The following is a 27,217-nucleotide window of genomic DNA, read 5'->3' on the forward strand; positions in this document are numbered from 1 at the left end:
TCTGTGATGTATGGCAACAACTGCAACTACTAGGACCAGTTGTCAATCTCATTGTGTAGAACCAGTGCTAACTCTGAATGGTTACTGAACAAATAGTCGTTACACAAGGACTGCCTTTATGGCATTCTAAAATTATTTGGAACTACATGAAACTATGAAACTGTTTATCATGGCAAGTCAGATAAATATGTAAATAAACACCAAGCATAATACTTTCTTTGGAATTGAAAGCTTAACCTCAAATCACAACTCTAACATTCCTACCTCTCTCTGGAAAAGCTAGATGGCTTCACTATTTCAAGACATGTTCAAAAAGTGTAGCAGCTACTCTTCCAACATTTAGAAAAGCATCCATAAGTGTGGTTAGTACAATCTGAATAATTTGTGTATTATATTACAAAAATATTTTAGGTAGTGAAGGGCATACCTAATCAATAAATACAAGGCATAAAAATAGTCTGTAGCATTTTGTGATGCCTTAAAAGTACATGTATGACAAGCATAACATATGCCTGATCAATTAATTTTTAAAGTGCCCCAAGATTCTTACAGGTAATTTATGATTGTAATTGAACCCAGAATTACCAACACAATTCATGGTGGTTGTCAACAAGGCCGTCATGTGGACTGTGTCTGATTTTAGGATCTTTTTGCAGTGTTGTTAAACATATGCCACAATTGTTAAGTGAACATTATAGTCCATATTCAAATCTGTTTTCCCCAACAAGAGTTTTTTTGTTGGAAGCAAACTAAAAGGCAGAAACCAACAAAAATCCACCAAAATTATCGTCATACGGGGATGCTGAAAACAGCCATAGCTGTTAACTACCCTGTTTCCCCGAAAATAAGACGTACCCCGAAAGTAAGGCATGTCAGAGGTTTTGCAGAATTTGCTAATACAAGGCACCCCCCGAAAATAAGGCGTAGTCAAGTTTACATACGGTACAGTGGAAAAACATACGGTACCATTCAAAGCTGTTCATAGCGGTACCGTAATAATGTGGCATCCCCTGCTGGCCCCTTCCATTGCTTTGTACTGTCCAGTACAGCAGACACAGTCTGCTGCTGTCTCACCGCCATTACAGTCTCCACTACAGTGCATAGACTGTAGTTCCTCTGGTGGCCGGAAGCTGCAATAGCGGGAGTATACTGTTGTACCATATAAGTGCCGTCGTTTGTGTATGTGGGTGCCATACTGACAGGTACTGTACTGTAATCAGTGTACCGTATGGTAAACTTTCTTTGGGGGTGTCAGCTTTTCTGCCTGTGAATTTGTCTTATTTGAGAAATATAAGGCACCCCCCGAAAATAAGACGTAGCACAACTTTTGGAGCAAAAATTAATATGACAGTGTCTTATTTTCGGGGAAACACGGTAGTTGTTGCCAAGTGCCCAAAATGCAATCACATGAACTTTGAAAACCAGCTGCAAGCTCTGGGAAGGTTCCAATGGTTGCTAAGCTTGAACTTCCTGTATTTGTAAATAGTATACTCTTTTAAATTAACTTGACTTAACTTAACTTAAATTTACTTCCAATCATATTTTAAAGTATGCAAAAATATTTAATTTTCTTCCAAATAAAAACTATACATTGCTAGTCAAGGTAATTCAGGGTTCTCTCATTTGAATGCCTCCTAGAATTCTTATCAAAGCTAAGAAATAATAGCCTTTCTAGACTGGCTTTAATTTGAAGCCTGAAAAGCACCTACCTAGATTGGTTAATTTATGAGTCCTGCAACTGAGATAGAAATTGAATATTTATAACTTGTCACCAAAGACAACTTAAACAGACATTATAAACAGTTGTGAAATCTTTGGTGCTTTCTGATTTTATTCTCTCTAGGGCAGTGATAGCGAACCTTTTTTTCCCTGGGTGCCGAAAGAGTGTGTGCGTGCGCTATCGCACATGCGTGAGTGCCCACACCCATAATTCAATGCCTAGGGAGGGCAAAAACAGCTTCCCCTGCCCCCAGAGGGCCTCTGGAGGCTGAAAACGGCCTGTTTCCCAACTTCTGGTGGGTCCAGTAGGCTCGTGTTCCCCCCCCAAGGCTCCAAAGACTTCCCCAGAGCCGTGGGAGGGTAAAATAGCCCCCCATCACCTGGATGCTCCCTGGAAGCCAAAAACACCCTCCCAGAGCCTCTGTGCCAACCAAAAATCAACTGACCAGCACTCACATGCATCTTTGTGCTGAGCTAGAGCAATGGCTCGCGTGCCAGCAGATATGGCTCCGTGTGCCACCCGTGGCACCCATGCCATAGGTTCGTGATCACTGCTCTAGGGCTTAGTTGTTTACTTCAGATGTTTCATTACCCAATTAGGGAATATCATCAGTACTGACTACTGTTCAACTCTGAGCTCTTTCTCTCTCCCTGTCTCCCTCCCTCTCCCTCTCTCTTCCCCCTCCCTCTACACATACACACAAACACCTCTATTGGATTCTAAACATTCACAACTAAGACTTGTCCTGCTACTTCTTCACAGTCCTAACAAAAGTTTTAGACAGATACCTAGGAGAAAACCAAGAACTATGGAATAACTGGTTCAAAAAAGAATTATCCCTAGGAGAGTGAAAATATTACTGATAGTCCTAACAAGAAGCATGATGGAATTAAATCACAGAAATATAGCAAGATGTGATTAAAAAGAAAAACAAAAACCTGCAAAATGTGGGGGGGGAAATAGGATCATTGCATATGATTTCTCTGCTAATGTTAGTAACTACCAAGCCAAAACTGGAGATCCTGAATACTCCAGTAGATACAATGGAAAGCTGATACCTGTAATTTGAATGCCACCTGTAGAATAATAGTAAACCATTGTAAGTGCAGGATAATTAAAGAGGACATAAAGATCAAACTAATTAGAAATTTTAAAAAGACACGCTCCTCTACATAATTAGTGTGAATTAACAATAATGGATCTCATTAGTAAGTTTGGATCAAAACTGCTAATAGCAAACTTCTCATATAGTTTGAGATGGAAAATAAAATCAGGGAGTCAAAGGTGGATGCATTTTGATAATACTCTTAGGATCTAATACAAAATGGGGTCTTATTGAATACAGTAAGATTTAGATCACCACTGAAATAAATTTATTGTACTGTATATACTAATTAAGAGAAAAAAGAATTCCAAAGAAGCATATTCAATTTCAACTCTTTCAAAAGTTATCAAGTTGAAAGAAAATATAAATAATCAACTTTTGTAATAGAAACATAGAAGACTGACGGCAGAAAAAGACCTCATGGTCCATCTAGTCTGCCCTTATACTATTTCCTGTATTTTATCTTACAATGGATATATGCTTATCCCAGGCATGTTTAAATTCAGTTACTATGGATTTACCAACCACGTCTGCTGGAAGTTTGTTCCAAGGATCTACTACTCTTTCAGTAAAATAATATTTTCTCACGTTGCTTTTGATCTTTGCCCCAACTAACTTCAGATTGTGTCCCCTTGTTCTTGTGTTCATTTTCCTATTAATGACCTTAAAAGACAAGAGAACACCTGTATCCCCTTATATCTTATCTTATAAGATCCTTATAAATCTTCTGAAAATGTTTGAGAGCCATTCAAATTACCATTCAAACTTTTAAATATTACAAGTTAAGAAAGATGAATTTTAGTCAAAGATATCATAACAATTATTGTTAAGGAAAATGCATATGCAAAAACATACATTTCAAAGAACAAAAAACTTCAAAAGGAGCAAATATTTCTACAAAATCAAAACAGATGAGGAGTGCCTCATCTTTCTATTTATAGTAAGAGCAACAATAAAAACCCTTTAAATGGTTTAAAAGGGGAAAGAATAAAGAGATGCAGTCAGACCACTGAATAACACAGAAAAATAGAGAAAACAGTACGAAATTTTTAATTAGATGATTACAAGAAAAGTTGAATCAATTAATTTAGTTTGTTTTGCTTAAATTCTATAGACCAACTTGTTCAGCATCAGCTCTTACTGATTTGTTGAATAGTATTATTTTAAAACAAAAACAAAAGAAGAAGAATCAATCTGGCTTGTTAAAATTTAAATTCTATTATCTCTAATCTTTTAAAGTTCTTTGAAAATGTGAGCAAGAATACTTCATGGTCAGCTTTATGAACTTTCAACCAAGTTTCTCATCAAATTTTCTCGAGCCAATTTAGGGGATAAAGAGATCAGTGTAGATCATTAAATGGCTATAGATTTTATGGATCAACAACATTATCTGATTAAAGATTTTAAAATAATCAGTAAAAGTAATTAGTTTTCACATTGGAGGTGTGGAAATAATTGGATCCATTTAGAATCAGTATTGGGGCTAATGTTTTTAAGTTGTTCGTAAATAATTAGGATGCGAAGCCACAAACCATCCTGAAAGGGTCTCTCAAACTTGTAAGGACATCTAATAAAATGGCAAAAGGAATTAAATATAAACAGCATAAAATGAAAAACAAGGCAACTGCCTCCCCTAAATTCATATACTGTATAGGCAATATTGGGTTGCTACCAGTATGGATAAGGATGGCGCACCGGTAGTGAAAGATGTACTGTGTGTGCAGCTTCAGTTCTCCTGCATGCGCGAGTATGCGTCCCAACATGTTTTTACTTCTGGGCATGCGCAAGAAGCAAAATCTCGCGAGGGGACATGTGTGTGAGATTTTGGTGGTTTTTTGCTTCTGCACATGTGCAGAAGCATGCATGCAAACACACACTGGGATGCGCGAACACGCAGGCATGCATGCAAACACACACTGGGATGCGCGAACACGCAGGAGAAGCAAAGCTGCACATGCAGCACACTGATAGTGGCGGGAATGGGAGTCTGCCCCTGTATATACTACAGTGCTGTAAATGCCATTAGGCTCTGAAACAACAGTAAATGACCATTATGACCATTACTGTATAGAAAAGCTAACTGAAAAATTGTTGAAACAAAACAAATTCATTAGTAAAAATAAATGCCAGTCTAATAATGTCCAAACATTTTGAACTACTATAATTTTTTTCTTAAATTTATAGATCTTGGATTACAATTGTATAACATACTACAATTGTAAGTTAAGCTATGAATTCTAACAGTGCTTCCTGTAAAATATTTCTTGCAAATAGAGCTAAAATTGTCTCTCTACCATTATTTTGCTCTGTAAATGTGAGTTTCTGAAACGAAACTAAGCAATTCATTTAGATATTTAAGTACTGTTTCTAAGGATATAAACTTACACTTGTCCATATCTGATACATACTTAAATATGCCTACACACCAGGGGTGGGCTACCATTCCCGGCCCTACCGGAATGGGCTGGGAGTGCGCCCCCGCTTCCCAAGCATGAGAGAATGCGTGCACACGTGCACATGGGATTCAGCTTCTGGGGGGGAGCCGGCATGAGCACGGGCGGTGGGGGGGAGCCAGTGTGAGAGGCGAGCGAGGGGCTCGCGGCAGGGGAAGACAGTGCTCGCAGCAGGGTGGGGCAGGGCAGGCGTAGGTCCAGGAAAGCACCAGTTACACGTGCATGCCCGGCGGCACCTCCGAAGCTACGCTACGCGCTACGTTGCTGCCACTGGAACCGCGTTCCCCACCGTTTTGGGTCGGTCCCACCCCTGCTACACACTATCTGAACAAGATTACATGGAAAATTAAAGAAGGATAACATTAGTCCCAAGCCAGTCTGATCTCTTCATTGAGTTTTGAGTTTTTTATTCTGTTCAGCCATGGAAGAAAACTGAATATAGTTATAGTTTTTGAAAATGTACTAAAACAATTAATTTCAGACCCCATGAATACTGTAATATAAATAAACAAGGCACTGGTTTACAAAAATTTGTAAAAGATCCGTTCTACACACACAAGGACAGTTTTTCCAAATTAATATCATCATCATCATCATGCTAATAAGATGTGACGGTGCTTTCATCTACACAAACATCGCAAATGGCTATCCAAAACTCTGAAATGTCAAGCATAAAAACATGCATATGCAGGAAAACAGCCTAGATCCAAACACAAAGCTCAGAGGCCTTTAAGAATTCTAAATTTAATCTGGGATGTTAATAGCCAATGATCATTTTATATATGGTCGTTTGTTTCAGCAATCAAGTTCAGTTTGGAACACAATCAAGAAAGAATATTTTTTTTATAAAAAGTTGAGAAGCATGTATCAGAGAAATGTTTGGAATTATTATTCCCAAACCAATACCGGTAATTAAATTTTGTTTATATGAATTGGAGGAAGACAATTGCAGAAAAGATTTGTATGCCGCCCCGAGTCTACGGAAAGGGGCGGCATACAAATCCAAAAAAAAAAAAAATGACTTCAGCAACAGAGTGGTCAATGCCTGGAATACATTACTTGACTCTGTTGTTATATTTATTGGATTATATTATATTTATTACATTACTTGACTCTGTTGTTATATTTATTGGATTTATATGCCGAGTCTGCAGAGAGGGGCGGCATATAAATCCAATAAATCTAAATCTAAATCTATATCCTCAAACCCCAAAACCTTTAACCTAAAACTGTCTACAGTAGACCTCACCCCATCCCTAAGAGGTCTGTAAAGTGTTGTGCATAAGCTCATGAACATGCCTACCGTCCTTCTCCTACTGTTCCTACTGAGTATTCATACTCATTTCTTACACATATACTTTATCTGTTTATACTTATATGTGTATATGTTATGTTCATACTTATAATTATTTTCTCATACATGCTTGACAAACTAAAATAAATAAAATAAATAAAATAAACTTCAAGGTTTATCTATGAGGTCTTTGCTTAGCAGATAATAAATTTTCAAAAGTATATTGCATTAACTTTCTAGGAGTGTTATAAAAAATTATCCTTCTTTTTGCATAACTCTGCCTGTTGCTTCTTCATTCCAAGCTATCACATACCTGCTGGAAATACTTACCTTTGAGAGATGATGCTCAGAGGAAAATCCCAAGCCATAAACAGTATTTGCTCTGCTATCTGCCCATTGTCCAAACTTTTGTGATGTTTTTGTGAATGTCATGTTGGGAGTGATGGTACTATTTATTATTGCCTGTGCACAGGGGAAAAAAATTATAAATCATAAAGCCATGAACACAATCATAAAGCCATTTAGGGTATGTTAATTGGCTGCTGCAGAATAGTGTGAGGTTTAGACTATTTTGTCAACCAAAGAATCACCTTCTAAAAACTTAATTCAAAAAGCCTAGTCAAAATTGATCATATTCACAGATATGCTCTGCAGCATCAGCAAGTTGAAACCTTGACCAACTGCAATTGGCAAAGATAACTGATTCTATATTATATAAGCTTCTTTCAATTGTTATTACATTGTTATTACAAGAGTCTGGGTTTGCATCTTGTCCTTTCATTATCCAGGGAGTCAACAAATGTTTACAAAATTATGTGATCGTACTAAGAATGTTGATATACAACAGACTTGTCCTATTATAGATACTTTGAAAAAGTAGGGGAGTGGAGCACAGTGGGGAGTGAAGGGCAAGATAAAGAGATAGGTATTATTTTTTTACATATTTATAAGAAGACCTGAATACTTCAAAGAAGAGAGCTCTTTTAATTTAAAATATATGATTAATACTGTACATTTGGTCTGATCTGATTCTTATGCTCATTTGTTTTGTTTTTTTCAGGGCATTGCTGGATTCCACGGATGTCAAACTCAATCACATCTTGAGCTGGATCGTGATGTACCACGATGCTTTTTGCCTTTATGAAGCCAAGGTGGGTGTGGCCTACGCATGACGTATCCAGCCCTGGGCCGCCAGTTTGACAGGTCTGCATATCCAATGCCAACATAACAAAGGGCTAAACTAACACAGGCTTCATCTTTCTGCCAGTAGACAACATCATGCTAAAGTATACTATATTTTGTATTTCATATTAACTTTTTAATTTTTTTTACTAAACTGTAAATACAGTGATGCCTTGGCTTACAAACGCCTCATCATACAAACTTTTCAAGATACAAACCCGGGGTTTAAGATTTTTTTGCCTCTTCATACAAACTATTTTCATCTTACAAACCCACCGCCGCCGCTGGGATGCCCCGTCTCCGGACTTCCATTGCCAGCAAAACACCCGTTTTTGCGCTGCTGGGATTCTCCTGAGGATCCCCTCCATGGGAAATCCCATCTCCGGACTTCTGTGTTTTTGCAATGCTGCAGGGGAATCCCAGCAGCTCAAACATGGGCGCTTTGGCTGGCAAAAGGGGTGAATTTTGGGCTTGCACGCATTAATTGCTTTCCCATTGATTCCTATGGGAAACATTGTTTCGTCTTACAAACTTTTCACCTTAAGAACCTTGTCCCGTAACCAATTAAGTTTGTAAGACAAGGTATACTGTATAGTGTTCACATTGGAATTGAAGAATTATACCTCTCCAGTGAAAAGGATTTCCAGTGTATTTTTTCACTCTACAAAATGGATACTGATTGAGAATAAATTAATTCCGTGGTAAAAGCTACTACATGGAAAAGAACAGTAAGTGAAATTTGGTCTGTGCAGATCTTGATTAATTCTTACTCACTTATAATTCTGGATACAATGTCTTATTATTCCAGATTTTGATTTATTCATTATTATACATTATAACTTTCTGGAGCATAGTTCAAAAATATGTAACATAATAGCATGTTCTGATGGGGAGGAATATTAACCTCAAAGATGAATTAACTGTAGATTATTCTGGATTAAAACACACATGCACACACACTCACATTGCCATGATTCTGGTAAGAACCAGACGTGCATATGGAAGCAACTGTCCTTGAACAATATTTTGATTAGTGTAATGGCACAGAAAGAAGTGATGACTTTTTTCCTCCCAAAACCAGCAAAATATACTGTGACTATTTTGTCTAAGGTGCCAAGTTGAATTCAGTATGTTGTTCCATCTACAGCTCAGAGGTGGGTTCCTCACAGTTCGGACTGGTTCTATGGTACTGGTAGTAACTTGGCAGCCTAGGTTGTTGAAACTGGTAGCGACTCGCCTGCCACACCTCTGAACTGGCTCTTACGGCAGCAGCAGCGGTGGCGGCGCCATCTTGTTTTTTGCTTCTGCGCACACGCAGAAACTGGGTTTTTTAGCACTTCGCATCCGCCCGGCGCGTCAGGAAGCAAACTGGCAGTGAAGAAAATCAGAACCCAACCCCTGCTACAGCTTCCAGATAGTTTTAAAGGAACGGTAGTAACGCAAGACAGTTATTAAGAGAACTCTGGCCATATTTTTGCTTAGGGACAAAAAGAAACAAAATAGCACAATTACGGCACTAAGGAGACTTTATTTGCATAACTCTTGACTTTATCATCTAAATCCACAAAAAGTGACCACTCCCAAACAGCTTTATTAATGATGGCATCTGATTCTGATTTTAGCTGTTTGTATATCTTATCTTGGCTTCATGTGGCTTTTATCCCATAGGGAAGAAGTTATATTTTTTTCTTTAACAAGGCTAACAACAGTTTAGGGAAGAGGTTTATGGCTAAAAATCCTTTACCTAGAGCCATTAACTGTGGAGCTTTTCCGCAGTTGTTTCCAAGTGAAAAATGTTTGAAGGTTTTATATATATAAAAGGTTTATTTAGTGGTCCAAAATGTATCGTTAATAAAATGCAGCAATTAAAGGAAGGCTAATTTTAAGGCAATAATGAGTCGGCCATTAGATCAGCGTTGTGGGAATTTGACACCTATAGGCAGATCAGTTTCTTAATCAAGAGGTCACCTTCCATAATATTAGAAACATGCTTATCCCAAAAAACATAAATTTGGCTATGCAGCAGAACTTGAGATTTTCAGTGCTTTCTAACTCACAAAATGCAGCTTATTTCAAGGAATAACTTTTCAAGAGGGACGAATATCACTGACACCCTGAAACATTAATGAACTTGTATAGATCAGATATTTATATTTTTCACAATGGAAGTAGCTTTCTTTGTCCAAATGAGGAGTTTCATTGAGAAAATGAAGGGATACTTTTTGCTTTTTACATTTGTGTCATCCAGTTGGTGGTGCTATAATAATTGCATAAACTAATTCTTGCATGAAACACTGCATTTTTGTCAAATTATTTAAGTTCTCATATATTGCAATGAAATTGGATATTGGTATCAATATTTTTAAAATACTGTTTTTCCCATACTAACAAACATCGGTGACAATTTTGTTAACTAAACTGGTATATTGTGAGGACACCGATCTCCCATAATATTGGGAATCCAGCAACTTAATTTTCTAGGCAAGTCAAAAAAATCATCCTCATTTTTAAGAAGCTCATGTCCAAAGCCAATTTTCTACTACGGGCAAATGACCTAAATAAGGAGGGTTAAACAACAACCACTGATATATTAGTATCCTTTACACTTGCTCCTTATGGCTATTGACAGATGTAACATTTTTTTAATTTTGTTACTATTATCTTGTGTTATTTTAAATTGTTATACAGTAATTGTAAAATATTTGAAACAGGAGATTCCATTTTAAAATTATAATTGTACATCATATCCATGCCTAACATTTTTAAATATTCAAATTGATAGGAAAATGGAATTTGTTCCTATCATTACATGTTCTAATGAAAAAGGATGAATTTTGGAGAGTTGTATGCGCACCTGGATAGGTACAACTTATTTACGCAGATTACAATGCAAGAAAACTGAATGAGGGGAAATGAATGGGAAGAATATAATGTCATTGTTTACTTGAATTGCTATCCCAAATACTCAGGCAAATTTCTATTTTTTTCATAAATTCCTTTTTTCATAAAAGCCTTCTTTTTCATGAGACCAACACCTCTAATTACAACTAGCCATTTACACACGTTTGTACAATGAAGCTACAAACTATATTTCTCTCCATATGGTGTAACATCACTTTTGAAAGGCATTTCCAAGTTTCTATCAGAAGCATTTAGCTATTATTTTTTGTTAAGAATTAAGTGAACAAAAATATGACTACTTGGATACAGATATGCACTCATTTCAAACTCATACAAAAACAAGCAAAGCATGCCTTTTTTGAACCTCTATCAATGGTTTATCAGCACAATTAGAAGCATTTTTAACAAAGTATGATTTTGTATGCCAACTTCCAACGATTGTTGTATCATTCTGGATCACATATCTACGAAATGCCTTGAACTATGTTAAAAGGAAGGCATCTATGCTTCTAAGTGAATGCACCCCATTTATTTTGGCTTAAACTATCAAGGAGCTTACCTTTGAGCCATCCAAGCTGATGATCCTATAGACGTTTCTTGTGCTGTCATAGAAATAGGACACAGTAACAGCATGCTTGCTGGTGGGAACCCAGTTCTTCTTTGTATTTGGGTCAATTTGGAAGACATGAGCTCGGGTGCTGTAGATGGGTTGCTCCCTGTAGGGCAGAAAGTAAAAGTGATGGATCTGGTTTGGACGTAGTATGATTGTATACGGGTCATTGGGATAGTTCATCCATTGGATCCTGCTAATGACTTCACTTTGCATCAGTAATAAACTTGCCTTCCTAAGACTTATGTGTGTAGACTGAGATTTCAGTGTAGCCCATGAAAAGTATTCAGAGGAAAGAGAACTGCAAGTCCATTAAAATAAATTGAGTGGCCAGCTGTACAGTCAAATAAAGGAGATGTATCTAAATATAGAGGCATTACTGATATACCACCTCCTCCTCTCCCCTCCTCCATCTGTCAGCCTCTTTAACGATGGGCTGTCAATATTGCAAGTTTTTTTAATTAAAGGTCACCTAATGATATGACTTATTATCCTGCTTTATTTAACTTTTTATTATTAAAAATAACATAATAATATTTCTGAAATATTGGTGAAATATGATTACAAAGAGTGATCATACTAATAGTTGGGGTGGGAAATCTTATAATACCAGTTCTCCATCTGTTAATAGAACACATTCTCTTTGCAATGCTCCCTAACTTTGTTCTAAAGATTTGGAGTCAACCCAGAGAGTTGGGGTATTTTTAAAAGCAGCTGAAAGACGGCTGATAAAAAACGCTTCAATTTTAAAATATTTTTATTTTTACATTTTTCATTTTCAAATGCCAAAAGTATATTTTTGGAGCTTTCTGGGAATGATTAGTTAATGAACTATCTGAACCCTATTAACTGTGATTCTTCATCAAATCATGAATGGGCTTGTAATACTTTCTTTGAAAAGAAATAAAAACAAGAACGTCCAGTTGCGTCCTGAAAAAGCACCTTTGGGACAACCATGACCTGGATCACTGAGAATCTCTACAGACTTTGAACTGTAGAATTTGGGATAAACATCATTTGAATGGTGTGGTAGCAGAATTGAGTTTCCAGAGAAAAATTGCAGACTACGGAAATTAGGAGCACTACTCAGGTCACCCTGAAGACATAGATAAACCCCCAAGTGCTTCATTAACCCCCTAAAACAGTGATGGCAAACCTTTTTTTCTCGGGTGCCGAAAGAGCATGGGCGTGTGCTCTCATGCATGCGTGAGTGCCCACCCCCACAAATCAATGCCAGGGGAGGGTGAAAACACTGTAGGTCAGAAATGACCTGTTTTCCAACTTCTGGTGGGCCCAGTAGGCTTGTGCTTCGCCCTCCCCAGGCTCCAAAGGCTTCCTTGGAGCTGGGGGAAGGTAAAAACGCCTCCCCCATCCCTTGGGAGGCTCTCTGGAGGCCAAAAATGTCCTCCCAGAGCCTCTGTACCAGCCAAAAATAAGCTGGCTGGTATACACATACACGTTGGAACTAAGCTAGGGCAATGGCTTGTGTGCCAGCAGATATGGCTCTGCGTGCCTCCTGTGGCATCCGTGCCATAGGTTCACCATCACTGCCCTAAAAGGATGCAAATGACCAGTTGTCTGAATCGTTCCATTCCCTACTATCCAATCGGAGATGAAGAAGCTTCCTGGATGAGAAGCGAAATGTCTTCAAAGAAAAAATAAGAAAGTCCATTTGCCTCCTGAAAAAGCACCTTTGGGACTCCACTTTCTAAGAATATGACTGCAAGTTTGGCAAAGATTTGTAAATTCATTACAGTATTATAATTAGAAAAAAAATATGTGTTTATATTTACATGCTAGTACATCATACTGAAAGACAGAAAGGCAGTGTTAATCAAACCAGAGTTCTAAATTTCTCCAGGGTTTTATTAATCTCTTGAGAATTTCATTCACAGAAACTTGTGATTTCTGGATAGATGATTAACATGTCAATCTAAATGAGCTTTTGAGTTAGGGAGTTACCATAATTTAAGTAGGCCACAACTTCAGAACTGACTTGTAATTAAAAGATCTTTAGTACCATTATGGATCTCAATTCAAACAAGGGGGCAAGATACACTGTTGGACTAATATTTTATTCTAAGTTAAAGAAAAGATATTACTATAATTGAAGTCATGGGGATTTCATTTATTCAATTTTACACCAGTCTTTTACTCTGATGAGTTTCATAATTACTGTTAACAAAGCCATACATCTCTGCTCTTCTACCAGTTTAGGATTGCTAAATAAATCAATGAAGTTAGCCTAGTACTGCCTAACCTTTTTGTTGTTGTGTGCTGAAATAATGCAATTTGTGTACACATGCGTGCCACAGGTTCACCATCATGGAGTTCGCCTATTCACAGATTACAAGCCAAGAAAATTTCAGAACCCATCTGGATATGTGTACCCATCTTGAGAACTACTCCTTAGTTTATTTTATGAGATAATTTGTAGCCAAAAGGCAAAATGCACAGATTTAATATTAATTATTTGATAAAAGCGGTGTATGTCTCTGGCTAAGTGGTAAATCATATACTTGGACTGTTTAAAAGTCTCAAATCCATTGTATTACTAATAAAGCACAGATCTATCCAGAACATAAAGGAATAGTGCCACAGTCACTATGCTCTTGGATAAAGGCAGTCAAATAGATTAACTCAGCATAGAGGGAAAAAGTGACAAAAACATATGTCACAATGCAAATGTATTTCTTTGCACAGTTCCATGCAATCATGTGATGCAAGGATAAAAGATCAGCACTTCCAATTGTGATATTATGATATACTGTACTATTATTTTGTCCTCACTGTGATCAGGAATTGTTGTCTAAATCTACACAAAGGCAAAATATTCTAGATATGTTGGGAAGATTGTTTAATACTGTTAGTCAGCAGAGTACAGTACAGGCAATTTGAAACCACAACAAAGACTATAGTCAATTCCTGATACTGAAAATATTTGAGCTAAGAATCAAAATAAAGGTCCTAGAACTTTATTTCCTACTTTAATTCATTTGAAGTGGTCTAAAACTTTAAGATTGGCGCTTCATTAGGAAACCAGCAGCTAAATACTAAGACCTTTCTGTTAAATATGCAGAGAGATGGATACTTCTTTTGAGTATTTTTCACTTTCAATATACAGTGATCCCTCATTTTTCGCTGGGGATGCGTTCCAAGACCACCCGTGAAAAACGAATTTCCGTGAAATAGAGGAAAGATATTTTTTATGTATTTAACAAGTATTTGGACTTTTAATACCCACCCTTTGCATTAAACAGTCATTCTATAATGTTTCTCAGCTGGAACTACATGTGATATCCTACCAGTTTCTTTAATAGAGTACAGTAGTACTGTAGAAGAATTTTATGAATTTTTAATGGATTTAACATTTTTAATGGATTTAATAGATTTAAGCCCCCTTTGAAAACCCGTGAAATAGCGAATCCGCAAAAGATGAACCATGAAGTAGCGAGGGATTACTGTATTTAATTTACCAAGTACAAAAACTATTGTGTTTCTGTAGGAGTACTGAATTTCTTTGTTCACACGTAAGCCATGCAACCTAACTGCAAGAAAAATGCATTAAATGAACTCATGGTATTTTCAGATGATTACCAATAGATAAAAGGCAGCTATTTTTCCTTCTCTTTAAAATAGTAATTTAATTTTTTAAGCCTATAAATGAAATTGGTATAAGAAAAATTTCAAATATATAATATATAAAAACTATAAACTAATGTATAGATCATTACACCCATGGTGTATTTCGTGTCTTTGAATCATTGATGCTTCCTAGTGAGTGTCCGAATTATTCTGCAGTTTTGGGGCCAGATTTCCAGAAGCAGTTTGTCACTGACCTCTTCACTACGCTGACAGAGTGATTGGTCCATAGAAAATTTAGTGCCTAGGTGGGATTAGAAATCATAATGTCCTGGCTTGTAGTCTGTTATTTCAGTCACTAGACCAAACTGGCTCTCATACGGATAATGAACCTCACAGAATTTTAAATTGAATATATTTGGTTAATACAATCCTGTACAAATTATTTTAGTATAAAAAGAATAATAAAATAGTAGTAAAACAATAACAAAGACCATTAAGACCTGGCTTTTCTGGCAGGCCTGGAATTAGGATTGACTGTAAATATGTATGGTTTTTTTTAATGATATTGTTTTTTATTGCATTGTTGATTTTATTGTTATATTTTTTATTTTTTATTTGCTGCTGTTTTATTTATGATTGCTGTTAGCCACTCTGAGTCCATTTTGGAGTGAGCAACATATAAATACCACAAACAGACAGACAAACAAACAATAAACAAAACAATACATCAGATCAATCTTGAAATGTATACAGTAAATCAAATTAAGATTTAATTCCATAAATAAAAGAATACAAATTTTAAGATATAGTATTTATCTCTTAATCTATTTTTCCCAGAAAAAAGCAGAAATCTAGAAAGTAATCGTGGAAAATAACAGGTAGAAAAATACTTGTCCGAATTGCCCATAAAGATCTAAATAGTCCAAATCCAAGCAGTCAATCATTGATCTAAGTATCCTCATTTTATTTCTAAATTGCAAATATGTAGATGCAACACATACCCTGCTCATTTATCTAATTTTTCCTAATGCCATGAATTCAATGTTCGTGAACTCTCCATAAAGGAGATGAATGCATATAAAGAGAATTCCCTCACATGTAAACTGTTAGCTAAAATAGATGTATCTTTAAGATGCCTGACAGAAACTTTCTTCTATATACACCATTGTTCGATTTAATAATTGAACTATATTTATTATGGAAAGAAAGAAGCTCTTAATAGAACTAATACATTTCAAATCAGAAGTGAAGTGTCATGGAATCTGGCAACTATTACTGTGATAATGTCCAGCAGTTGCCATTGCCAACTAGATATCTTGGCTGGGTTGCACAACAAATTTGAGTAAATGAGGAGCCATTTAACCTTGTGGCCAAGATGCATGCAAATACAGTATTTACTTCAGGTAAGATATACAATAGAATCTTTATATGATTGAAAAATGCTCTCCTTGCTTTAACAAATCTTTCTTTTATTATCCTGTTTTCTCTGTCAGCAGTGGTACATCTATCTGATAATATTTTATCAGCATGTGGTCTTGCTTGGCACCTATAATAGTATATAACGAAGAGTGTCAAATTTACTAAACATCCAAACTAAATTAGTTCATGGTAGCAATGGTAATAACATTACATGCTTTGCCTCCCTGAATTAAACCAGTGTGACAATCTTACTCTATATTATTTCTCAATGGCAGCAACCTCAAGTTGTGTAGATTTCCAACTCTTGGCATTGTAACTCGGGAACTCTGGGACCTGAACTCCACACATCTTAAAATTTCTATGGCTATGAAACACTGCTGTACAGTATGTAAATTTCTATAGTTAAAACAAAACAGGTACTCCTACATTTGGAGACACTGGGAAACTATTATTATTATTATTATTATTATTATTATTATTATTATTATTATTTAGATTTGTATGCCGCCCCTCTACGTAGACTCGGGGCGGCTCACAACAATAACAAAGACAATATAAGAACAAATCTAATAATTTAAAAAACACTAAAAACCCATTATTAAAAGCAAACATACACACAAACATACCATGTATAAACTGTATAGGCCCAGGGGAGATGTCTCAGTTCCCCCATGCCTGACGGCAGAGATGGGTCTTAAGAACTTTACGAAAGGCAAGGAAGGTGGGGGCAGTTCTAATCTCTGGGGGGAGCTGGTTCCAGAGGGTCAGGGCCGCCACAGAGAAGGCTCTTCTTCTGGGTCCCGCCAAACGACATTGTTTAGTCGATGTGATCCGGAGAAGGCCAACTCTGTGGGACCTAACCGGTTGCTGGGATTCGTGCGGCAGAAGGCGGTCCCGGAGATATTCTGGTCCGATGCCATGAAGGGCTTTATAGGTCATAACCAACCGGAAATTGATCGGCAACCAATGCAGACTGCGGAGTGTTGGTGTAACATGGGCATACCTTGGGAAGCCCATGATTGCTCTCGCAGCTGAATTCTGCACGATCTGAAGTTTCCGAACACTTTTCAAAGGTAGCCCCATGTAGAGAGCATTACAGTAGTCAAACCTCGAGGCGACGAGGGCATGAGTGACTGTGAGCAGTGAGTCCCGGTCCAGATAGGGCCGCAACTGGTATTTTATGTGGTAGGAAAAACTTTACCCATGCTGAGAAAACATGGGCAATAAAATACACTTCTTCTAAAATGTGATTAAAACAAGGCATCGTAACAGACGTTTTATCTAAAATTATCTTTTGCTTCTTTCTTTCAGTTTAATTTCCAGTGAAATAACTTTTAATTAAGGCAGGCTGCCTGGTATGGCAGAGTTAAGTTTGATATTTGACAAGTCAAGGCAAATGCCTTGGTTTGTTCCATCAAAAATTACTGATAATTCTTCTGAAAGTGTTCCAGTAATGTGTTTGATTCAACCAATCCATATTTCCTGTTATAATTCCTTTCTTCCTCTTCTCTGCCACCTTGCCAAGTGGAATATTTTCCAATCCATCATCTCCTTGCATATCAAAGCAGCAGTTAATAAATGAAAAATAAAAAAGAATCTGAGATAAACCATGCCAGTGTACTTTTGTTCTACATGTTTTTATATACAGTAGTCCCTCACCTATCGCTGGTGTTACGTTCCAGACCCGGCCGCGATAGGTGAAATCCGCGATTTGGAATTTATCGACTGATAGTACTTGTTTAAGTATTTATATTGTAATTGTTTGGTAAGTTTTCATTGTTTTAAGTGTTTATAAACCCTTCCCACACAGTATTTATTTTAGATACAGTATTTAAATACAGTATTTACAATTTTAGATATATTTTTTTTGAAAAACCTGCCGATCGAGTTCGGCGGGCTGTTTAAATCTGCCGATCGACTTCCTCAGAAACCCGCGAACCAGAGAAGATCCACGAATGATTTTTCTCATTAATATTTCTTGAAAACCCACGATGAAGTGAAGCCGCAGTAGGTGAAGCGCGGTATAGCGAGGGACTACGGTATTGCCAGTTTAATATAATAGTAGGAGGTAAGGATAGTGATTTTTAAGTACTGTATATGATTCTACTGTATCAAAAGGTCTTCTTTCTTTTGAATTTCTTTAAAAGGATAAATAAACTAAGTCTTTTCAAATGCTCCTTCCAGATGCTGAACCACACATTCTAAAGCAGCTTTCTAACAGTCATGCAGCAGAGTTTTAAAAGCCCATGAAAAAACAGATCAAAAAGTTCCTTCATAAAATTAGCAATCAATCACGAGTTAACAATCAAGCAGCAACTGATGGAAATAAATTAACATTTCTCCCCAATTTATGGAAGCAAGACATTATTGAATTGGCCTTGTTTCATTTGTCAAAAATGAAATACCAATTCAGGTATCAGCAGTAAGCTAGTCATATTAATGGATGATACATCTAATTACTGGGTATAGCCATGATTCAAATAGAGTAAATACTGTATAAAATGACCAACACAGGGATAGAATTTTAGAGGAACAGTCAGGAATGAAATAAAAAGGGACTGTGGTGAAAATCTCCCTAAAAATACCAACTCAGTGTGCAACCATTATGAAAAGAGCCAAATGGTAACGATTATTTTTTAAAAAAGAACAGAGCAAGAGTTATATTAATGGATTTCATTCACTTTGTATTTATACAGTGGTTTATCGTTTCAACAAACATGTTGTGAACTACCAGAAGACTTACTGAAGTTAATAGTCTTTAAAATGGTAAGATAAATGGACAAATAAATAAAAATATACAGTATATCATAGGCCACATGAATAAGGTTGTGTACAGCTCTGGCCCTTTTATATTAAAGAAGTATCTCAATAAATTTTGTTGAATTTAAAAAACCAAGGAATTGGGGAACTTTTCCTTTCCAAAAAAACCAAGTACAGTATCTGGACTTTTAAGTCCAGGAATGAATTCAATCACATCAGGAAGGGAAGGCACAAGTTAGGTCATTATTTTTCAAACTTGGCAACTATACTGTATAATGTATGGACTTCAACTTGCAAAATTTCCGAATTAGCATACTGAGATTAAGAAACATTGTTCTAATGTAATTGGACACAACAATGGATAACAAGCAATTCATCATCAGAGTTTGGTATCAATCCAAGCAGCTTACTGTACTTATTTAAAATATAGTATAAGGCAGTGATGGCGAACATATGGCATGGGTGGCACATGGAGCCATAACTTTTGGCACGCAAGCTTTTGCCCTAGCTCAGCTCCAAAGTGCCTTTGTGTGTTGGCCAGCTGATTTTTGGCTCACACAGAGGCTCTGGGAGGGTGTTTTTGGCTTCCAAGGAGCATCCAGGGTGATGGGGAGGGCATTTTTACTCTACCCTGGGCCCACTAGAAGTTGGGAAACACACCGTTTCTGGTCTCCAGAGAGCCTCTGGAGGGTGGGGGAAGCTGTTTTCTTTCTCCCCAGGCATTGAATTATGGGTATGGGCACTCGCGCATGCGCGATAGCGCAAATACATGCTCTTTCGGCACTCGAGATAAAAACCGTTCTCCATCACTGGTATAAGGACTCTAGGAGCCAGTGTAGTGCAGCGGTTAAGACATCAGGCTAGAAACAGGGAGATTATGAGTTCTAGTGTAGTCCTAGGTTCAAAAGCAGCTCTGTAATTTTGGAAAGCTGCCCCGAATCTTTGGAGAGGGGCAGCCTAGAAATCCAATAGATAAACAGATAGACAGACAGATTTCAGCCTTAGGAAAAACTCAAAGGCAAATCACTTCTGAAATCTGAAATCAAAACTGCAGGGACATGTGCAGACAGTCAATGAGAATCAACCCTGACTCAAAGGCCCAATAAAATAAAATAAGAAAATGCACTAATTACCATTATATTTCAGTGTTATACTGATCAACTATTTCCAAACCAAAAATGCTTGCTATATGAAGCAAATGAAATCTGATTTTAAATCATAGTTTTAACTTTGTTGTAAAATGAAGTATCAAATTGGATTATACTTTCTGCTCTCATAAATATCTATTCTCCTATTGTTGTTGGTTAACAAGTAGGTATTGTGCCCTCAATTTAACGGTTTCAGAAGAATGTATACTGGAATTATCCCACTTATTGTAATTTTTGGAATTTAAGATACACCTTTTTATCCCCCCTAAAGAGGGTGAAAACCTGGACGCATCTTATACACTGAATGTAGCCCTACCCAGCCACCTCCATCCTTTGGCTTCTGCCTCCCAGCAATTTACCTCCTTGTAACAAACAGCACAAATTAGCACAAGCAACCGATTTTCAGCCTCCCAACTCACAGTTGATTCAGGAAACTGCATGCAGGCCACGTGCTAAAACTGAAAGTGAAACTAGCTGCAAGGAGGCAAATTGCTGAGTGGGAGAGGCAGTGGCAGAATTTTATTTTCTTGTACTGAGACCGTTAAAACTGGATGCAAGGAAGTAAGTCAATAATAATAAATGTCTATAGAATGTTCAAATTATTGGACTTATTTTTTAAAGACTGCTTTATTATTGTTCTAGACACTTTAACAAAATGAAGAAGCTTCTTAAAATAAATACTTGATCTGAAGAGGCCCAGTGCTATTGTATCTTCTTTTAAATAGCAGAGAATAATGTATACTTCCAGAAGGACACATCAATTTTAATAGCATCTGTAAAGTATAATCCGAAATGTAACAGTGTCAGGGTGGCCTAACAGTGTAACAGTTTTAGTATTAAGATAAGGTAGATGAGTTAAACTCTGACTTAGTCATGTTTGCAGTAGGTCTATTTAAATAATTGGGAGGAGTTAGTGTGACTACATTTCAGAAAGGTTTCTGGCATTAATATACTGCCATGATGTACATTTCTCCAATTTTTTCCTATTTTTATGGGTCAGACATACATGCACAGAAATACATAGCAAATGGTGTATATCATCTGTACTGTTTCTTGTTTACTGGAAGGCAAATTGCTAGGAGGCAGAGGCAGATTTTTTCCCCTTGTTTTCCTCCCCCCAAACTAAGGTACTACGGTGTATCTTATACTCCGAAAAATACGATACACTTAACAGCTATTTATGAGTTCTGATAAATGCAGACTAAGACTGTCCCAATATTGCTAAATGAGCTTTAGAGCTGAGCAGGAATTTGAAAAAGAATCTTCTCAAGAAACTCCAGTGCTCTTGAAGCTGTTTGCTCATGTTCAGAATTCCATTCATGGACATTTGTGCTGCATCCTTCAAGCCACTTGTTCCATGAAGCCAAACCCTACTCTAGATCAGTGATGGCGAACATTTTTAGGCCTTGTTGTGTCAAAAATTCTGAAAATGCCTAACCTGATGCTGCTGCCATATCTGTCTTTCTGTCTATCTGTCTGTCTCTCTCTCACTCACTTACACACACACTCACATATCAAATAAAAGAGAAACAATTATCTAATCCCCCCTTTTAGGCCACCCTGAACTCTGGCATTGGGGGCAGCAGTGATTCTGGGCCTGAAGTAGAGGCCCGGGTTTAATTTCAGCCCTTGAGTCACCACTACTACTCAAAAACATCACCTTGGATCATTCCCAAGATGCACAAGCTTTGGGGAATGGCACAATTGCCCCAGAGGCACAATGCTTCTCATAATCTGTCATGCACCACTTAAGGTGTTTTTTTTCCCTGTTAACATGCCATTGCTATTAACAGGCTTTTATCCAAGGCTATTCCAGGTCACCTAACACCTTTCTTGTTGAAGAGGCTTTGGAGAATGCTCTTCCATGGCTTTTGCAAGCCATGCAAAAACACACCTCGTTTGGGGACCATTTGTACAAACTCCAGGGGTTGTAAGAGAGCATACCTCATTCCCACTTGGCAGTGATGGGCTGCCAAAAATTTTACTGCCACACTGTGGGTGTGGCACATTTTGTGGGTGTGTCTTGATGGGTCATGTGACCAGGTGGGAGTAGCTTGACAATCATGTGGCCGGGGGTGGCTTAAAGGTCATGTGACTGGGTGGGTGCGGCTTAACTACCAAGGTAAGTTTTCAAATAAGTGCTTGGACTCTTTTTCAGCTAATTAAGTCACATTATTTGAATAGCCACAAAAAGGACAAACAACATTATTTGTTGAGGAGCACAATAACATCTTAAGATTTTGTACTGAACCCACAAGGTTCAGTATGATAACAGATTAGGCAACTAGCTCAAATTTCTTTAATTGCTATAAAAGTTCAGTTCTAGATAATGATTAAAATGATTAAAGCATTTATGGGTAAAAACATACTATTTAATTATTTCCTATTTTAAAAGTAATTAAGGATCATACTAAGGTACTAGATAAGGAAGGACAATGAAAAAAAACTATTAAGTATTTAATAAATAGTGCATAAACTTATTATCCCTACTGTGTCCCCCCCTCATGGTGGCAGCAGCCCATCATTACTGCCATTCGGCTTCCGCAGCCTCCATAAACTCTGTGGTGTCACCCAAGATGTTGTGGCATGTCAGCTTTGACATACATGTCATAGGTTTACTGCCACTGCTCAAAGCTTCAAGAGAGACTCAGGTTCCTGCCCCTGCACTTGCTAATCTTTTCAACCCTCCCCTAGCTCTGGTTGCCTCCTCTCTGGCAACCTACTGAGTTTGTTTTTTAGATCCATACCTAACACCTTTCCACCTCTCATGGAAAGCTGACCAGAGTCATGTAGGTGAGATGGGAAAATAAATTAATTTGAAAGTGAGAGCCAGGTAGAAGAAAATACTACTGGCAAAAGGTTCTGCATCCATGGTGTGCCAGCTCAATAACTGATAGCATAAAGTCATGCACTGACAATCAGAATAATAAAAATAGTAAGCTTCTGGCAAATGAACAAGAAGATATGGATTGACGGCAGAAGACTTCTGATGGGTTGGGAACTCCGCAAGGCTGAAGGGCATTTTCTACCAATAAGGTAGTAGTTAATTTTTTTTCTTCCCCAAACCCCAAAATCTTTAACCTCAGATTGTCTACAGTTGACCTCTCCCCTTTTCTAAGGGGTTTCTAAGTGGGGCACCATTGTGCCTACCATCCTTGTCCTACTGTCCTATTGTCTTATTTCATCATTATTTACTACTTATGTTATGCTTATACAAACTACAATTCTATACTTGTTCTACAAAACAAACAAACAATTTTACCACGTTATGTGAGGTTTTCAAAGATGAATAGGTCATCCATTTTTAATCTTTTCCCCTAAACTCTGAAAAAAGTCCGAAGTCACACACCAAATTGCACCAACAAAATTGCCAAAACTTCCCAGTATCACTGGGGAAAGAATGTTTATGGAATTTTAAGGGAACAAATAGGAACAAATGGTATTCCCCTATGTAAAATAAGAAATGTACGTATTGCAAATGGGTATGTGTCTTATTTCCTTTAAGAAACTTTTTTACCTTCGCTATAATTTTTTTATTTTTCAGGTTTCTATAAAATTACAAAATTGCTACATGATCATCTGTACATGTATTTACTTTGAAATGGTATTGAAAGTAAATAAATGTACAGATCATTGAAAATATCTAAAGGAAAGGTGTTATATTCTTTGTGCTATGCATATGTCAGGAGAAATATTTTTAGTGGTTTATTTCTGCATAAATTATATAAAGATTGGGAATCCATATATAAACTATAATTTCACTGTCATTTAATTTACCAATTAACTTCTTAGTGATGAATGGAGGAAAGAAAACAATTTTACCACAAAGAAATGTAAGAACCCCATTCTATTAGGTATATTTTTGTCAATGTATTGCAAGAGCCTAAGCTAGTTATGATAGGGACACTTCCCTTTCTTTAAAAACAGAACAGCAACAGATGCACCAAATAATTTTAATATCAAACAGAACCATCTAGGCAAGATTCCACATGCTCATGGTTAAATATTTTTGTTTTAATAGTGTACCATTTCCAACTGTTGTAATTGGAGAAGGGCTACTGCAAGAAGATAAATAGGGAGTACGTGAAGATCTTACTTCATCTGTATACGTTCAAAAAATAATCACAATCTTATTTTATTATTAGTTTTAAAAGATAGTAAATTATAAACTACCTTATTTCTATTCGATCATACTATTATCTTCTATTCTAACTGTAGGAAATATTCATCATGTATAATTTGGCCTGTTGAATTATGTTTGATCTATGTATGCTGTACAACATGAAACTTTAGCTACAAGTAACGTCAGAAGCAGCTGGCTATCATGTGTACCTGAGTCAAAATTAGAGCAACCCAATGACAGATGGGAATCCAGCCAGATGACACACATGCACACAAAGAAAATCAACCAAAACATAAACCATAATTTGTTGCAGAAAGTATATTAATTTATATAGAAAGTATATGTGTGTCTAGCACATTTAACTGAGACTCTAAAAAGGGTTCTCTAGAAAGCATGATGATTGGCATTGGATTTGGTATTGTGTACTGTACTGTTTTTTATTATTGTTGTGAGCCGCCCCGAGTTTGCGGAGAGGGGCGGCATATAAATCCAATAAACCTAAACCTAAACCTGATTAAACTTGTCCATTTTCTTTTTCAGCAAAAGCAGTAAAATTACTTTGCCAACAAATTATTTTGTAGTATGCTAATTAAATAATTTAAAATGTGAGCATTTTATGAAGGGTTATGATAAAAATCTGAGTTTGGTCATCTGGTTGAACAGAAGATGGCTCATTAAAATTTGCAAAGAAATATTATGTTTTTAAAATGGCACTGAATCTGTTCTTAATGTAATGTGAATGAGAGATTTTTTTTAAAAAAATGACATTCAGGCGGATTTTTTTCAACATTTCCTGAATCACTTTAGGAAATTTCAACAAATCACTCAAGATGCTTGGGAAACTCTGAAAAACATAATTATTAAACCCTAATCAAACAAAATACCACAGTGAAAGAAAGAAACAAAGCCAGTATGGTTGTATAAAGAGTTCTATGACAAATTGAGAGACAAAAAAGACAAATATAAAAGTTAGGAAGAGGGGTTCATAACTAGAAAAGAATAACAGCAAATAACTCGAAGCTGCCAAGGGTAGAATCAGAAAAGTTAAGGCTAAGGATGAACGTGCAACAAATGCCAAAACTTATGGGGAAACTTATATATATTTCAATATATAAGGATTAAGACCAAAGTCAAAGATATTTATAGAAAATGGCAAGACAATGATGGGCAGCAGGAAAAAACAGAACTGTTTACTTTTTTAAACGTCTATTTTCACACAAAAAGAAAAAAATAGTCCCACCTATCAAAAACAACACTGTGGAAAACAGAACAGGAAAGCAAGTCAAAATAAGCAAAAAGACAGTAAGCAACTCCTTTCCATTTTAGATGAGTTCAAATTGCTAGGACCAGATGGTTTACATCCCAGGATACTGAAAGAGCTGGCAGATGTGATCTCAAAACCACTGAACAAAACGTTTCAGAACTCCTGGAGCACAGGGGAAGTGCCAGACGACTGGAAAAGAATTGATATGGTTCCAATTTTCAAAAAATGGTGGTGGGGAGTAGAACCAGGAAACTACAGGCTAATCAGCTTGACATTAATATGGAAAATCCTAGAAAAGGTAATCAAGCAGGGGGGGTTGTGAACACGTAGAAATGAACAAGACAATTAATAGAAGCCAGCATGAGTTTCTTAAAAACAGATTGTATGAACAAATCTTATTTTCTTTTTTCATAAAGTGACTAAATTTGTTGTTCAAGGAAATGCTCTGGATATGGTATACATAGTTTCAGTAAGGCATTTGACAAAATAGATCACATTCTATTGATCACATTCTATTCTATTCCATTCTATATCTAACAATGTGGGATAGACAGTATCACCACCAAATGGCTTCACAATTGGCTAACCAAGCACACTCAACATTTGGGCTCAACAGGGTTAATATACCTGCAGAGAAGCATGCATTGGAGAATCTCAAGGTTCTATCTTGGATCCAGCTCTCTTTAACATCTTCATAATGATCTAGATGAGTGGACCGAAAAGGAACTCATCAAGTTTGTAGTCCACACCAAGCTGGGGGGAATTGCTAACACTTTGGAAAAAAGACTAACTGTCAGAAGGATCTTGACAGCCTAGAAAAATGTAGTTCAGTGGTGACAAAAGTTAGGTCCTGTACTTAGACAGGAAAACTAAATGCACAAATATAGAATAAAAAGCTCAACATTAATAACTGCAAGAAGGATCACTTACGTGGTACCATCACTTAAGTATGAGTGTGCAGCAGTTGCCAAAAATACCCCAACAATAACCCAATGCAGTCCTAGGTTACATGAACAGAGGGATGAAAACAAGATCACAGGAAGTGATAGTAACGTTCTATACTAGTGAGGCCACATTTTGAATACTGTGCTCATTTCTTATCACGATACAAAAATGATGCTGAGGTCTTAGAAAGAGTGTAGAGAAGAGCAACCAAGATGATAAAGAGATCTGGAAACTAAATCATAAGATGAAAATTAAGAGAATTACCGGTAAGTACCGAGCCTAATGTAGAGAAGGATTAGAGATGATATGATCTTCCAGTATTTGAGGGCAATCACAGAGATGATAGGGTTGACTTATCCTCCAAAGCACTTGAGGGCAGGACAAGAAGCAATGCAGAGAGATCCTACCTGGAACTAAGGAGAAATGTTCTGACAGTGAGAACAATTACCCAAAGGAATAGCTTGCCTCCTGGAGTTTTGGGTACTCAGATTGCTAGAGCTTTTCAAGACTGGACATTTTACCAGGATGATATAAGGAGTGTTCCCTAGAAGATCTCGAGTCCCATAATTCTATAATTCTAAATGTATATTTCTAACAATATGGACAGATTTTCTGAAGAAGAAGGTCACAATTAGCTTTGAGTTACATATCAGGAATCACTCTATAAAATAGTGTTTCTTACTCTTATTCGTTTTAAGATGTATGGAC

The 27,217-nt window shown here is 36.8% G+C and overlaps 1 protein-coding gene across 1 annotated transcript in view; it reads right to left on the reverse strand.

Moving 5' to 3' along the window:
* HOMER1 (homer scaffold protein 1) overlaps nucleotides 1-27,217 on the reverse strand; it is a 100,462-nt gene that overhangs the window by 67,243 nt on the left and 6,002 nt on the right. Inside the window, exons 2-3 of the mRNA XM_070743227.1 lie at nucleotides 11,215-11,371; nucleotides 6,903-7,034 (exon numbers count right to left, since the gene is read on the reverse strand). Coding sequence (XP_070599328.1) covers nucleotides 6,903-7,034; nucleotides 11,215-11,371 — 289 coding nt within the window. The remainder of the gene's footprint in view (nucleotides 1-6,902; nucleotides 7,035-11,214; nucleotides 11,372-27,217) is intronic.

This window comes from Erythrolamprus reginae, chromosome 2 (assembly GCF_031021105.1).
Source record: "Erythrolamprus reginae isolate rEryReg1 chromosome 2, rEryReg1.hap1, whole genome shotgun sequence".
Taxonomy (NCBI): Eukaryota; Metazoa; Chordata; class Lepidosauria; order Squamata; family Dipsadidae; genus Erythrolamprus; species Erythrolamprus reginae.